At 37.3% G+C, this 16,198-nt stretch overlaps 1 protein-coding gene across 2 annotated transcripts in view; it reads right to left on the bottom strand.

The window, feature by feature from the left end:
• LOC116257426 (synaptotagmin-5) overlaps window positions 1-5,395 on the bottom strand; it is a 47,952-nt gene extending 42,557 nt beyond the window's left edge. The window contains exons 1-2 of one of the 2 annotated variants that reach the window (XM_050078671.1): window positions 4,800-5,395; window positions 2,242-2,316 (exon numbers count right to left, since the gene is read on the bottom strand). In XM_050078671.1, coding sequence (XP_049934628.1) covers window positions 2,242-2,316; window positions 4,800-5,039 — 315 coding nt within the window. In that variant the 5' untranslated portion in view covers window positions 5,040-5,395. The remainder of the gene's footprint in view (window positions 1-2,241; window positions 2,317-4,799) is intronic. The other variant, XM_031634157.2, reaches the window with a different exon arrangement.
• Window positions 5,396-16,198: the final 10,803 nt, after the last annotated feature.

The following is a 16,198-nucleotide window of genomic DNA, read 5'->3' as shown; positions in this document are numbered from 1 at the left end:
AGGAAAGAACTATATATATATATATATATATATATATATAAGCTCAGTAAGACTCCCAGTCCACGTCCTTCTGCCATTTCCTCTTTAAAACAGTTTCTATGGAATCACTGTGCAGTAGTGAGTGCTAGCCGCATGAAAACTTTTCTCATCTATGCAGCCAAAAACAACCTGCTGTTTTGACCATGTATGGCGAGAACGTAGATAATATTCCATGACAAACCTTTGTTATCCATGCAGCTGAGAATAACTTGCTACTCTGACCATGTACAGCAAGAAAGTAGATAATATTCCGTGATAAAGGAACAGGGACAAAAGAACTTTTTCCAGCTGCCATGGGCGATGGTACTTTTCTCCAAGGACAACAGTGACCAACTTCCAAGTGTCACCATGAGAGAGAGTGAGAGAGAGAGAGAGAGAGAGAGGTTTCACTATTCTGAGATCAGTCATCACGTGACATTTAATTACTCTGAAACTTGCACCAGATGACCAATCCACCAGATAGAGCTGAGCGACAGTTAAACATCAAAGTGTGTGTGTGTGTATGTTGCATGCACATGTCCTTTGAGATGGCATGTATGTGCATGTTTGTTATCTACTTCTGGAGGAAAATGATACTCTAATAGAGTTTGACATTTTGAAAGGTATCAAGCAATCATCCAATTCTTAAAATGTTAAGCTAGAGCATTTGGATGCAATTATCCAATTCTAACAAATATCAATCCAAATTTAACAACACAAAATCATGATATATATTGCAAATGCCAGTTAAAAATATTTTCCATCACTATACTCTGAATATCATTAAGCTTCCCTACAAACCCACTTGCGCTAAAATAGTGAAATTTGTCCAACAAGAAACCTCAATATAGATAAATGTGGATCATCGTCACAAATATAGTCATTTTTAAAAGCACAGAAAAAAATGGGAAAATAAAGAAAAACGAGAAAACATCAAAAAATCACCCAATTTAAAAAATGCCGAGACATGATCATTTTTTTCTAGAAAAATGTCTTTTAGTATATTTTAAGGATTCTTTCAACATTTCATAACGAATTTGAATTTTTACCATTTTTTTTTGTAAGAATATAGCATTAACTTTTCTTTTATGCTTTTAAGTGTTCTGAATTCCTGAGATTTTCCCAAGAAGCGCAAAACTTCCAGAGCAATACCCAAAAAACAGCTCACTGATGAAAAAACACAAGAATATTTGTGACAATGATGTGGACATAGAGTGTAATATATAGACAATATGATGCCTATAACAAAAAATTGAAAAATAAACAGCGTTACCAACTGTAGGTGCTGCTCATGAATTTCATAGAGTTTGACCATGATAAATACTAAAAGGATCTTGGTATTTTTTCCAAGCCTAGATTCACTCATTCAATAAATAGGCAGCCTTTCAAGCAAATTCACAATAGCTATAATTTGTGGATATGGAGGCACCTATGAGGCATGGAAGCTAAAGTAACACAAAAGTATAATCTTTTTACACAAATGAAACTTGGTGAAGAGGATGTTAACAAATGATCATACATAGCATATGTAAAGAAAATCCTACACCTATACTGAGGCAGGCAGATGGTCAGATAGTTGCACTCCTACATGAGAAAAAGAAAGAAGAAAAGAAGAGCCTGCATCTTCTATCACAAGTTACTTTTTTTGCTTTTTTCAGTTTAACCCTCTAAAAGTCATCCGATATTCAAGGCTATAAATGGGGTTCTTTGCAGGCTAGATAGCACGAAATGCGTCCTACTGCCCAGTGACCCCATTCTGCAGGCAAATATGTAAGAAAAAGGCTAGAACAAAGACAGGGAAAGCAATGAATACTTGATAGTATATACCTTTTTTTATATGCATTCACAATCAAAAGGTAAAATTCATTTTGGTTTCTCAGATTACCATGAGATGTTACAGCTTTAGCCCTTCCAAGCAAGCCACTTACAATTGTGACAGGAATAAATTGAAAATGTTATCCAATATATGGGCACAAATGTGAAATGTAACAATAACTATTGGTCTTGAACACGTAAACACCTAGTCACACACATGTATGCATGTGTGTGCACAAGCAAACTGATTGGTATATGTTTTCTACAGAACCTAAAAAATGAAACTAACTAGGTAGAATGCTGTAGAGAAATCCTTCACACAATTTCGTAGTAAGAAACAAATTGAAGAGTAGGAAGGGGCCATGGAAGAAACAAATGAAGCCAAAACAAAAAGTATCAGAGACATACCGTTGTGTTTAACAAAAGATGTATCCACTTCTTCTTAAGTTCTTCAGCAAGTATCTGGTGTTGAAAATTTCCATACTGCCAATAAAAACATAGGTAACATAATATAGTTTGCCAGATATCAGGTGGCGACTTTCTAGAATACATTGAGGATTGTAGAAGAGCCATATTTGAGCTTGAGAAACTCAACAATTAAGAAAAGGAAAAAGAGACAATAATGCAGACTAATCAAAACACATTTTCTTGTGGAAAATTCGATTTTATAGTTTTGTCCAGCAAAACATAGAAGAGAAAACACAGAATGTTAAAACCTGTAACTGATTAACAGGTTGTTTCTGCATTTCAATCTAAGTGACACAGATACAGCAAAATTGCTGCTGTACCCATGTCAACATGCCGACACACGGAGAAGGGTATGGCAACACACTTCGATATGGCTTAAAAAAACATATTATTTTCATATTAATTTAAAGTTTTTCATATTATTTTTTCATATTAATTATCTGAAATGTAATTTTCATCTGTTTTGCATTTTCCTCACTTGTTTTGTATTAATCTTGCACATTTTTTTGTGGAACTTTGCACACATACACACACACACACACACACACACACACATATATATATATATATGAATGCATATATGCTTTGCCATATCCTGGTCTATGTCGTCAAGGCGCCCAGGCAGCTAGCGCGCGATTAGGCGGGACTAGGCGTGCCTAGACAAAAAAGGCAATTGATTTTATTTTTTTGTTTTTTTTAGTTATATTAACCATTACATAATAAAATTATGTAGTTACTGACTGAACTATAAGCTTCTATTCCAATTTCCAAGTAAAACTTGAAAATTGTTTTGTTCTTGTTTACATGACAGATATATTTCCAGCTTGCTTACAACTTTACATACTGGAAAACTGTGCTGTTCTGTTCTAGCTGATGCCTGAGTTTGATACACAATAGAAGACACATCATTCTTGTTTACATACTGCACACAATGCTTGCATTTCTTGTAGACTATTTCAGTTATAGACCATATAGACTATTTCATTTGAATCATTCAAACAAAAATCGTATCAAATCAGTACATATGATATACATTACAAGTTTACAACAGATTGTACATATAACATATAATATACATTATAACAGATTGTAAAATCAGTACATATAACATACATTATAACAGATTCAATTGCAGATGGAACCACTTTAAAAATTGCTTCAGATTGTACTACTATACATATATAACCCATTAATATACAATACATAAATATATATTATTTCAGATTGTACATATATTATACATTATAACAGATTGTACATAGTATATACAATAAAATCATAGGCATATACCTTCCCATGGACTAGGGGTGCCTAAGCACCATCACCACACCCATCGCCTAAGTGATGGACTTAGACGATGGGTGTGGACTGGCACCTAGTCCACGCCTAGGTGTCGCCTAGACAACATAGATCCCGGTATCCATAAATTTGAAAAGTGTCCATGCCCACACCCCTGTACCCATACCATTAGCCGTATGGCTTAGATTTCAATAGACACTTTGCTCTTGTTCTTGTGCATGTTGTATAACTTTTTCATCACCTGCCCATCTCTATATCCTAATGTTCTTCTTCAAAGGTTTGATAATTCATCAATACAATTTAAACCTAATAAAACAGTAACTGAAAAACAAATACAGGAATACTGTTTCTTTCCACATCTGCATGTATTAGGAACGTTTTGCATGGTTTAAACATTTTTTGTCTGGTTTTGAGGCAAAGCAGCCTTTCGTTCACCAGTTACAGTTTTCCATACCTTAGCTTAACTGCTTTCAGGTTGCATTGGGTTTGTCCATTCAGTATGGCTGATTGGTAAAAGTTTTGCCACGCTAGCAAACAACCCCTTCGGATCCAATTCATGCCATTCCCAGTCTTGCCTATGCAAAGGATATACGACTTTGTACTGGAGTGGTCAATAAGCCTGAGTTAATTTTGCACCCACACCTTGACCTCAAAACTATCACAGATTAGATACTAGATTGTTATTTTGTGGCATCCTGATTGAGTGACACACCATAAGTTTGAGTTATGCTTCTTTTCATTGCTCCCATGTTATTTTCTAGAAAAACAACTTGCTTAAAGCCTCAAACCAAAGAAAACAGGCAAAGGAAGCTGGAGAAAGGGTAGAGAATTCCAAAAGTATTGTAGTTATGTATAAGCAGAGATCGTATTTGGCGAGTCAAGTAGGCAAGGTATTTTCTAACGAGGATACCATCTCAAAGCCTATAGGGCATGTCCGAAAGTCATGAGTTCGTTTCGCTTTCTGTTTGTTAGGGATAACTGGATAAGTAATCAGCATATGAACCAAGAGAGAAATACAGATTAAACAGTACACAAAAAAGATGACGGACGCAAGGTACAGCTGCAGCTGAACCAGCATACGAGTTGGACGGAAGTGACGCAGTGTAACAGAAAAAAAACTGCATTCCAACGGAAGAAAAATACATCCTACTTAACAAAAGGAATAAAAAATAAAGATTAAAAAATGCAAAAAGCAAAACCTGAAGAGTGGCCCAGACCACGAAGGCCACCAGCAAAAAACTGGAAGAGGGAAGGATCCATCGTTCTATTGCCCACATAAGAAGAAACAGAGGCATGAGAAACTGCAGGGAGGGCCTGACATGCTCGAAGAACTGCATAGCCTTTCGAGGACACGAGCGGTAGAGAAGGGCCAATGCCCATTGGGCAGGTGTGCTAAGCAAATTCTGGCTTTCAACGGCAGACCCACTTCCGTTAGGCATAGGGAGCTCTCTCTCGTTTCCCCTCTCTCTCTCTCTCTCTCTCTCTGTGTGTGTGTTACTTGCGGTCAATAAATGGGAGCTCAAAAAACTGTCAATCACATTCAACAGATCGATACACCATTGACTGAAAAAATTGTTTGATTGGTTGAGACGAGAGAGAGAGTCTCATCGAAGAATGCAGCAGGAGGAGGACAAAGGAAAGACAATGGGCAGTGGACTTTGAGTCATCGAGTGGAGATTCTGCCGTTTGTTTCGGAGCGTCTGCCTGGGTGGTGGAGGTGGCCAACGAACCAGGCATCCATTGACCAGCACTGGCCCTATCTGTACGTTGGTGCTCTTGTTTCATAGCGTCTACTTTTACCATCTTCGGAGGGAAAGAAAAAGGCGCATGGTCGGGAAAGATCCAATCATCCAACCAAGTCGCAAACGATTTCTCCCCAAGTTCTGCAGTGTTAGATTTACCTGTGCGCGAGTTTCTTTCATCACTTTTACTATTTGCAACGGCCCTGCCTCTCAGGATTACTCTCAACCTTTCACTGCGGTAGGCCAGATACTACTTTTGAGACTTAGGTTCGTTCAATGGTAGAGTTGCAAATGGGCCGAATCTGGGCAGGGGGCTTGAAAAGATAAATTTTGCATATTAAAATGTTTAAGAATGTTGGTTTGGCCCTTTTAAACTTTTGGAAAATAAAGGCTGGCCCATGTGAAAAGTGTTTTAAAATGTTGTTTGGTGGGTTTTTGGATTGTTCCCGTCAAAGACAAAATCTTGGCTTCCGCCTATCTGGGTACGTAGTTACCCTTTGAAGTGGTTTGACTGCACAGTATACAAGCATAAACACAAGGAAGGTGGCGCATGAGACTTGGACCATGATTGCTTACATGATAAAATGAGGCTAGTAGCTCATCCCACTGTGGCACCCTCTTAAGGTCCTCCTAAGCCCTTTCATTCAAAGGGCTTGGAATGGAGATTATGTACCTTCAGTTTGTTATTACACCTTCCCCCACTTAACCCATGGCGCTCACAATAATTGAACTAGCAATGGGGCTCTTACTCGTCCACTAGCGTGACCAGCTACAAAATACCTTCTGAAGCTCCTAGGCAATGAAATTGAGATAAACTTATCTCTGAGTGGGTTGATATAACGGACATGGTGGATGCCGGTCAGTGGTCAATTTTGATTTTGAACTCTCTTAACAACTCTTTGTGCTGCAAAAAGGGAGCACCATTATGCAAGTTGAAGCATAATGGATGTGTCACATTAAAACACCAAAAACAGCTCTAAACCTTGAAGTGATGGGAGGAAAAGAAGAAACTTCAAGCTTTAGCCTCCCGCTCACATGAAATGGAGTCAAACTTGCATTAGCGAGAAGTTTGGACTCATGTTTAGCCCCTACATTGGGCATAGCCACTTGGATTCAAAGTCAACCATCAATATGATGGCCAAGGCTTGAGCTAGCAATGCCTCAAATGTGATGTTTAATTAATCATTTGAAAGCACTATATTTTAATTATATATATATATATATATATATATATATATATATATATATATATATATATATATATATATATATATATATATATATATATATATATACACACGTAGTGTTACGTATCAGCTTGTATGGCCTTAAAAGATAAACCTGTATCGACCTCTATCGTATAGGCAATGTTCCTTAAAATCCATTTATATATTGTGATGTATAAACATGGTTCTGATGTCCGTTTCAAGGAACACCATTGATGCTTTGGTTCAACTACTAAACACCATCAATCAAAGTGTGCTACTCATTTCTTGAGGAAGGCCCGTATCGTCATAGCGTTAATGGAAGAGATAGTGTTCATAACTCCTAAAGTTTTCTGGAATCTTGCTTGCCCAAGTTCGTGAGCTTTCAGCCACTAGTAATCCAAATGATTCCTTCAGAGATAGAAGGACCAATATTTCTCTTTAAAATGAAGTGGGGCATTATTCCTTTCAAAAGAAGTCACTCTCAAGCAAAGCAATTTTAGAAGTCCATTAAGTATTATTATGAAAACCAACTCTTGGATCCTTGCAGTTAATGTAAAATAATGAAAAAGTGATGACATGTAAGGTTAAAATTCCCCTAGTAATGTGCTTGGCAATCCATCTTGACATTAATCAATTTGTCGTTCTAATACGAATTCATGCTTTTGTCACTTTGAATATAATTTTTAGCTTATGGAAATGGGTTCATGATGTTCCAAAAGAAAGTTGCATCTCAGTCCTTTCATTCTTTACTATTTTGGGAAGCTTTGTGATTGACAAGCTTTACTCTGGATAGTGATAAAAAAAAATTAATTCAAAGTTGATGATGAATTCGTGGGTAGGAATAACAAGACAAGTGCGATCCTTAATTTCCCAAGATTTCGATAACATAATAATAATACTAAACTTTTAAGAATTTAAAAGATCGAGTACAGCTTGTGTAAATAGGGAAATATATCAACGAACTTGTTCTAGTTCCCAATGGGGGCTCGAATGGGGGCTCGTGAAATCATGCTACGGAAATTAAGCAGTACTTGAAAGTTGCTGAAGCTTTGGCAGACAACGGGTGTACACTTCCAGGTGTTGAAATGCTTATTGGTGGGTTTAAAACAAAGCATAAATTGCTATTATTATATCTTGCAAACTAAGCTATTCCCTCAGGAGTACTTTGTCCTACATTCTTTGAAAGCTCTCGTAAACACTTTCTTTTATATATATGTTAAAGAGAGAGCGAATGACAGCATTGGCTATCTAAAGTCACTTAGTCATCTAACCATATGGTGCATCTATAATAAATGAATGATTGATAGAAAAGCAATGAGAAAAAAAAATAGGAATTAGCACTAAATGTAACAAAAAAGGTCTTTCACCTTTTTCCCTGTGTTTTTTTCTTAAAAGTCTACTGTATTGGATGAGATGACATCGATTAGATAACTGGATAACTCTGAAAAATCAGAGTCGCCATAAAGTTCATTGAAAATGGATAAATCTCAATGAACAGAATTGGAAGATTTAAATTAAGTTTGGTCAAACCAATTATATGGTAATCCTTCAAAAAGGAGCGTTTATGCCCATTTGCTTTATTTTTTTAACCACAGGGACAAACGGACTTAGTCGCGTAGGCATTTGTTGATCAGCCCAAACACGCAACATCAAGGAACCAAGAATTGCTGGTCATACAACTTATTTATCTGTAGAATTCAGCTTCTGAAGGAGAATACTTTCTCATTGAAGGAAAACCTTGTCCAACTAAGGGAACATTCTTTTCCTCTATAGCGCAAAAATATCAGAATTCAATCCACAAGCCAATTTCTTTAATTCTTTCCTCCTGAAACGGATTACTTTATAAAGAATAATGTATGACCTTCTTTACACTCAATATATACTAGTCCAAGGTTGATGCTGCTTCAACGTCACAATATTTTCAGTTATTAAGAGTTTCAAACGAATGCATTTTTTTTTTTTACGTTTCACTCTTGCAGCAATGAAAGGGTATAAAGACATGTTCTGCACACCAGTCAAGAAAATTGAGTTTACTCAAATATATACATGTGGTGTATAAATGCGAGCTCATGGAGTTTGCTTTTTGTTATCAAAATTGAGCAGGGGCCGTTGATGGTTGTGAGAGTACATTTGAATGTGACATTTCGCTTGAGATGATCAATTAATCTGCTTTACAATGTTCGCCAAACAACACATATCTTGTGGATTGATGGACAAGTATATATAACTGGAGGCGACTGTTGAGAAATCCACATAAAATCAGCATTTAACTTGATGTGCTTCCTCGTGAACTTGCGTTCACTCTCTTTTAGAATGCTTTCACGTTACAATAGAAAGGTATACGTGTTGGGTAGTCGATAAATAAGAGTTGTTAAGGGTAGCGCCCCCACAAAATTTGAAAAAAAAAAATTGCATGTTATAATTAAAAAAAAATATAATTTAACGCTATAAAAATTTTCAGAGAACCTTTAGGAATTTTGTTGGTTTTGCCCATGAGAGTAATTCTTGCAGTTCAGTTTATCTCAACCAAGTATCAAGCTGCAGAAATTCTGATCAAGCCAATTTTACTTTCCACTACGTTTCAATGGACAAACTCTTAGGTCGTACGTATGGATGGTAAGCTTGGTTTGTGATGGCTGGCATATTAAGAAGAAAGAAGAACAAATGCCACAACCAATACAAAATATCTAAAGGTTCCAATTCATTGGATATTTTCATTAATTTGGTTTGAGAGCGGGATCGGGGAGAATCGATTGGTGAAAGCACCGATTTGATCTCAAGGACCATAGTTGCCAAATAACAACATAGAAGATCATCTTCTAGCAGTTGCTTATAATCCACCGTTTCTTTAAAGAAGCCATATTTGACGTTTGAATTATTGACAAATAATTTGAAGGAGCTAAAGGTGGGCATTGGGCTGGGTGCCCAATAGGTACGCCATACCAGACCCGACTTGAGCCTAGCCCTAGGCCCGAAAATTGGGCACCAAGCCAACCCGATAAATTTTGATGTTGATATTTTTTTGATATTATTTTATTTATATATATATATATATAAATACAATGATATATTATTTTATATTACAAATATAATTTTTTATTCTAACAAGGTGGGGGCCCGGGTTGTGAGTAGTTGGCCCAGCCCCTTCCACAATCATGGGCAGCAGCCCGGCGTTAGAGTGAGGCGTATGTTTCTTATTGTATGCATATTTACTTTAATGCCCACCAGTAGCGTCTGTTATTATCACATACCAGTAGCGTCTGAGATAATGACATGGAATGGTATGAGATAATGACTAGGTTACGAGATAGTGTATGAGATAACAAAAGATACATGAGATAATGACAAATGTATAAAATAACATTAAACAGAAGTACAAGATAATGTGCATGAGATAATGACATAAGTATGAGATAACAATAAACAGATGTATGAAGCAATGTGTATGAGATAACAAAAGATGTATGAGATAATGACATATGTATGAGATAACACTATAAGCAAGACAAAAAAAAAATGAAGATTTTTTTTTTTTGCTGCTGAAAAATGTATATTGGTCATAACAATATGCATATATGGACTGACAAGTTTTACCTTCATTGAATCTCAAAATCTTATTGTTGCGGTTTCTTTTTTTGTTCCAACAAAAAGTTTTTTATATTAGTCATAGACATTTTTGTTATTATTAAAGTGGCACATGAAAAATTCATGCACGGCATAATGTATATAACGAGTTTCAGAGAAAAGGTGGAAGTGATATACTGTATAAATCTAACAAACAAGGTGCTAGGGAACTGGAAACCCTATTGATGCATTGTCTTGGAACGGCAGTCAATTCTGACGGGTTAGGTATAATCTCCATTTCAAGCGCTGGACAGCAAGATCCATAACAAATCCAATTAATAGGAGGAAGAAACTTTTTCCTGTGAGGTTCCAAACGCCTGATCATTTTAAGCGCCTGACTTTTTTACTTGCCCATAGTAGAACATCAACACTGCTCACATTCCTAATGTTGCATAACAGGAGTTTGTTATCTATCAACTTCAAGACTTCATTTATCTTCCATATGAGAGGTTTATATTTTCTTGGCATGGAGGCTTAATAATGAAGAAACTTGCTTAAATCTTCTACTGCAACATAATTAATTAAAGTGTCCAAACTCCACTAGTCTATTCAGAATTTGGGCATCAGACCATTTTGCACTTAATTTCCATTCCACCTGATCCTTAATAGGCCATCAATTCTTCAACGTCCTCCCAAGCCATAAGTAGACTCCTACTTTTAATAGTCCAATGCTATCAGAGGTGAGGTACTTGCTTTTCAAGAGGCTAGCCCACATACTATTAGATTGAGTTACATTGAGAATCAAATGAAGCATCGCTGCCTTATTGATCTCAAATAGGGACTTGAAGCCATTTTCTCCCTCCGAATACAGGGTACAAATTAGGGCGTTTATAGTGAATGTAATGAAAATTTCTCTGCTCTGGCCAGTCATTCCATAAGACTGTAGCCATGATTTGCTCCAATTCTTTAAGGACCTTGGGAGGTATGGAAGTGTTGCAATCTAATACTCCTTGATTTGAGAGATTTACCGACCCGATGAGGCATATTCTTCCCACAAAAGAGAGAGTGTGCTCTTTGCAACCTGCTAGCTGCTTCGCGAACTTTTGAGTGAGCCCTTGACAGTGACTGACCATCATTGTCCAAAAATAGAGGGTTCCTTAAATAGACCATTTCGGCTTTGTTCCATTTAAGAAATATGCAAAATGCTAGTTTGGAGAGGGTGGTCAACATTGATGAAAAAAATGTTAGATTTTGATTAATTCACTTGGACACAAGAGGTAGTAGTGAGGTTAGTAAAAACATCTTTGATACGAGTGACTAAGACATTGTTTTCTTGTATGGTTAGGGCCAAGCCTGTCAATGTGAGATCGAGTTGCATCCATGGGGTGTGCACACACAAGTATACACCAAAGGAAAGAAAAGTGCAGGTTAGGGTGTTTTCAAAAATTTTTATAAAGAAATGTATATTTTAAACTTTTTAAACTTTTTCATAATCCATTTTTTGTCCTTCTAAAATGGTTTTTTTTTTTGTTTCAACAATGGGTATTTTGGTCATTGTCACCCCTTTGCACAATTTTCGGTGCATGGGGTGTGTACATAACCCATTTTGTGCCTCTGACGCTAGGGCTAACTGACGGCAGACACTCACGTTCAACGTGCTCACTTTTTCTTCTTGGGCAAGAGCTGTTGTGACTTTAGCGCCACAACTAACCAATTTTGTTGTAGCGTCTTCATGATTTGGTTTTAAGGGTTTGATTTCATCCATGGAGATGCAGCGTCTAGCTGCTGTCCGGTAAGCCTGCAACCAAAGAGGCCTCCAGTCAGTGGTGGAGCCATATGGAAGCTGGTGTGATTTACTTATTTTTAGGTTGATAATTTGATATATTTTATTGTTAATTTATGTATGTAGTTGCCCTTAAAAGCACTAAAGTTATTGAACTAGTATCCCCTCTAACCAAAATTTCTGACTCAGTTAGTGCCTCCAGCATGCCACCAAGGTGGCACTATACCGGCCAATGCTTCATCTATATTTATTTTATTTTTAACAATTATTATTATTAATATTATTTTCTTTATGTTCATGTTAAACGACCCATCATGAAGCTGAAGTCTTAGTAAATAAGAACAAGAATAAGTGAGAAGATGAAGAGATTCAAACACAACGTTAACGCATGACAGAAGGATATATAGTTCAAAGTCTCATTTGGTTCAACTCAACCATGTTGTTCCTTTGTACACACCACATATACACACGCACACACACACACACACACAGAGAGAGAGAGAGAGAGCGAGAGAGAGAGAGAGAGAGAGAGAGAGAGAGAGAGAGATGAATATGATTTAAATGGATCTCTCATCACATTCGGAAACGGCAGCAGCAATAGCAGAAACATCACCAACAGCAGCTAAACCAACAACACTCTCAGATTCCAGCACCTCCTCAGACCTCTGTGCCAATTCCTCTCCTTGCTGTAGTCCTTGAAATGACTTGACGTCCTCTGTGACCGACATATTCAGTGAAGCAGCAGGGCAACCATCCATTTTAGTGGCAGTATCTTCCCCATCACTGGCTGCTCTGCCTCCTTCCTCCTCACTCTCCATAGCTTGCTGCATCTCTTTAGGTGTCGCGCCAGCAGCTAACGCCGGCTGTTGGTCCGCCTGATGATGGTGGTCAGCATGCAATGGGACACCGGCCATCCTCTGGTACTGTTCGAGCTCATGTCTGGCACGGAAGAGGGAGGTCTGAAGCTGCCGAGCTCCTGTAGCAGCTGGCAGATTTGGGGGAGGCAGGCATTGACTGGATCATCGACGCGTGGCCTCAAAGACGAGGGAATCCACGGCTTGCTACCGCAGGCTGGGGGGAATTTCACTGAGGAGCCTAGCCACATTGTTGGTGGCGAATGACCTGTGAACATCATAGAACCTGTGGACGAATTGGGCCGGGAAGTAAGGGGCGAAGTTGCATTGCCCAGTGCATTTCCTCCTTAAGAACCTGCAGGCTCCACATGCAAAGCATGGGGGCTGTGGCATTGGAAGCTATGACCTTCAAATAAGAGAGAGAGAGAGAGAGAGAGAGAGAGAGAGAGAGAGAGAGAGAGAGAGAGAGAGAGAAATTGATATTCCTGGAAGTATCAGTTAATTATTTTGTCAAGCTAATGTCTAAAACTATAAGTTCTTATTAAAAAAGAAATTGACTTGGCAATTCTGCTTCATCCAAACAAAAAACCTAGTAATAGCTTATTATTGTTTCATGAATCTACCCTAAATATTGGACATATTCATCAAATACTGTAATATGGTGTTTCTTGAATTTACTCCAATTTTTATGGTAAATTCATAGAACAATAGTAAATTGTTTGAATTGACAAACAACCCCTTATAGACTTGAAAATTTGGAAAAGAACATCAGAGATATCTTATCTTAGTAGAATCATGTTTTGTAGATGGAGCTCCCAAAAGAATGCAAACATCTAACCATTTGTTTATTGAAAATGCAACTCCTTGGCATACATGCAAGCCAGTATTTACTAGACATATATGTGGAAAGAGGTCATATGTTCCTCCAAAACTCAGTCCAAAGGGATGCAATCTCCAGCAACAAAAAGTGAAAAAAGTTTAATGCATGATATGCCTGTTTGCTTATTAATTGACAAATAACCTGATGGGGATTTGCGTAATGGCTACATCACAAGAAAAAGTCACTTCAGCAGCTATTTCAACGTTTCCAACTTTATATTGAAAAATTAGTTACTTATAAATAAAAGGGGTGGGGGTTGTTGGGGGGGGGGGGGTGTTCGGGACATAGATGATTTACAATGTATGAACTCCACAAAGGAAGCAGGTAATTATGGTTTGTCAGGTTCTTTTCTCTTCCGTGGTTTTTTTAATTTGACAATGTCTACATCAGCTGATCTTATAATGGTCTTTATGTTTTCATTACCCAAGATCCTTAGACAATTAAGCACCACATTCTCATTCTTCCATCATCCTACACGTATATGTCAAATGTTGTGAAGGTATGATTTCATCTTATATGAAAAACCTAGGAAAGAAAAATTGTATTCTATATTAGGCTATCTTTTTATTTGAAATCAATTAATAACATCACAGTGAATAGGAAAACTTGTATATTTCCTGTATATGCATTATGCAACACGTCTACGTGAGTGGGATCTACAAAATAAACTAAGAGAAAGAGAGTCATGGTGTGAGAGGGGATCTCGAATGGCCTTTGGGCAGGAAGGCACAACCCTTCCTAAAAGAGTGAGCAGTTGAACCCCGGGAGAGGGAGGGAGAGGTTTTGGCATCCTTGGGTATCTCTCCCTAATCATTAATGAGAGCCATCACACAGGCATGTGATGGGATTTTTTATGTTTTCAGAAAAGAGTTTTTTTTTTTTTTCAATTTTGTTCTATTTCTGATACCAGGATCCTTTTTGTCCTTTGGGTAAGGGCACTTTCATCATTAGGCACCCAACCATTCAAATTGAGTGCTTAGGCTGAAGCACTCAATCTCCCATTCAATTGGTGCCTTCATTTTTTGCCGAGCAATTGAGAACTGGTTTGATGTATGCCTAGCTCATTGAGATTTTGCGTGAGAAATTGGTACAAATATTCAATCAAAACCACAAAGTACATCACATGCTACTCCAAAGTTAAGCTAAATCCTTTTCAAACAGTAATCCTTCCTAATCAAGATTATCAACATGATTTTGAAAGAAAATAATTATCAAATTAACTTTATCAAATGATTTTCTCTTAAGATAACTTTGTCTAGTGGCAACAGGTCTAATATGGCTATAGTGGTGGAGGCATATGTGGAGTACTTGTGTGGCCAATTGCTCATAAAGACTTGCATAAATTGCTTATTTATGTATTCATACTATATAGTTATCTGCTTATTTTACTACTTGCTACCCCTCAATCATTTTTCCATATATTTGCAAAATTTAAGATTCCTGTTAAAGGGCATAAAATCTGGTTACTATGAATTCATAAAGCCCCTCATCTAGAAATACCCAGAATTGCTACTGCATAGCTCCATCTTCTATGTCAATCACTTAGCCTGGTTGAGAAAAGAACCCCTCAAGTCCCATTATTTTTTCTTATCCAATTGTACCTAATGCATGCATGAAGATGAAACACTCCTTATGAAAAGATCGATCTATAAAGCAAGATGAATTTTGCAGCATAATGCACACTATTCCTGATTGTTGGAAGATAAGTTTAAGTGTTTAGGTGGTTATAGCAATTTCTAAAGTTAATAATGTCCTTATTCTTTCGTTATAGTTAGTCAAGGCCTTCTTTAATAATTTCTACTTTTATGTTGGACTGTTTTCATAATTTTGTTTTCTCTACCGTAAAAGAGTGAATAGAATTTTTACTCCCTCTCTTCCTCACATTTTCTCCTCTTTCTTCCTTCCGACCTCTCCAAACGACATGGTGTCAGAGCAGTGAAGTCTTGGGAGCCTCTTGGCATCGAAATCTCCTTTGTACTGTTGAGTTCTCTTCCTATTTAGTTTCTCAACATCTGCTGCAATTGATAGGTATTCCCTTTTGGTTTGTGGTTACCTAATATGGCCTAGGGTTTTCTAAAACCCTAGGTTGATATGATGTTGAAGTTGATGGTAGAGTGTTGTTGATCTTCTTGTTGAATGGCCTCTAAGTTCCCACATTGAAGGATCTTGGTTGCTGTTGAATGATAATGGAGTTGATGTCATGGAGGCTGCACCATGAGACTGTGAATAACGTGGAAGTCAGTAGTTGCTGAAGTTGTTGGATGACTTCAACTCTTGTGAACCAAGTCTATCATCAAGTGCTTACTGCAGTACCAATCTTATAACAAATCATGACAATATTTAAGCCAGCTAGAGCATCGTGTCTATCCTGTCGGTCTTTCATCTTCAAAGCCGAAGAAAAATTATATTAAGGTCGTTTTACTAGGTCAGATTTATTTGGTGCAGTTATATTCTTCTTCAAACTGCAAGAACTCACGGTTGAAGCCATTGTCATTATTTGTGTTCCTTTCTGGTGTCTATTGATATGCATCTCTTTGTTTGGTGGAGCTGATATGAAATCTGTGGGT

This window comes from Nymphaea colorata, chromosome 7 (genome assembly GCF_008831285.2).
Source record: "Nymphaea colorata isolate Beijing-Zhang1983 chromosome 7, ASM883128v2, whole genome shotgun sequence".
Lineage (NCBI taxonomy): Eukaryota > Viridiplantae > Streptophyta > Magnoliopsida > Nymphaeales > Nymphaeaceae > Nymphaea > Nymphaea colorata.
This window is presented reverse-complemented; position numbering and strand designations above follow the sequence as displayed.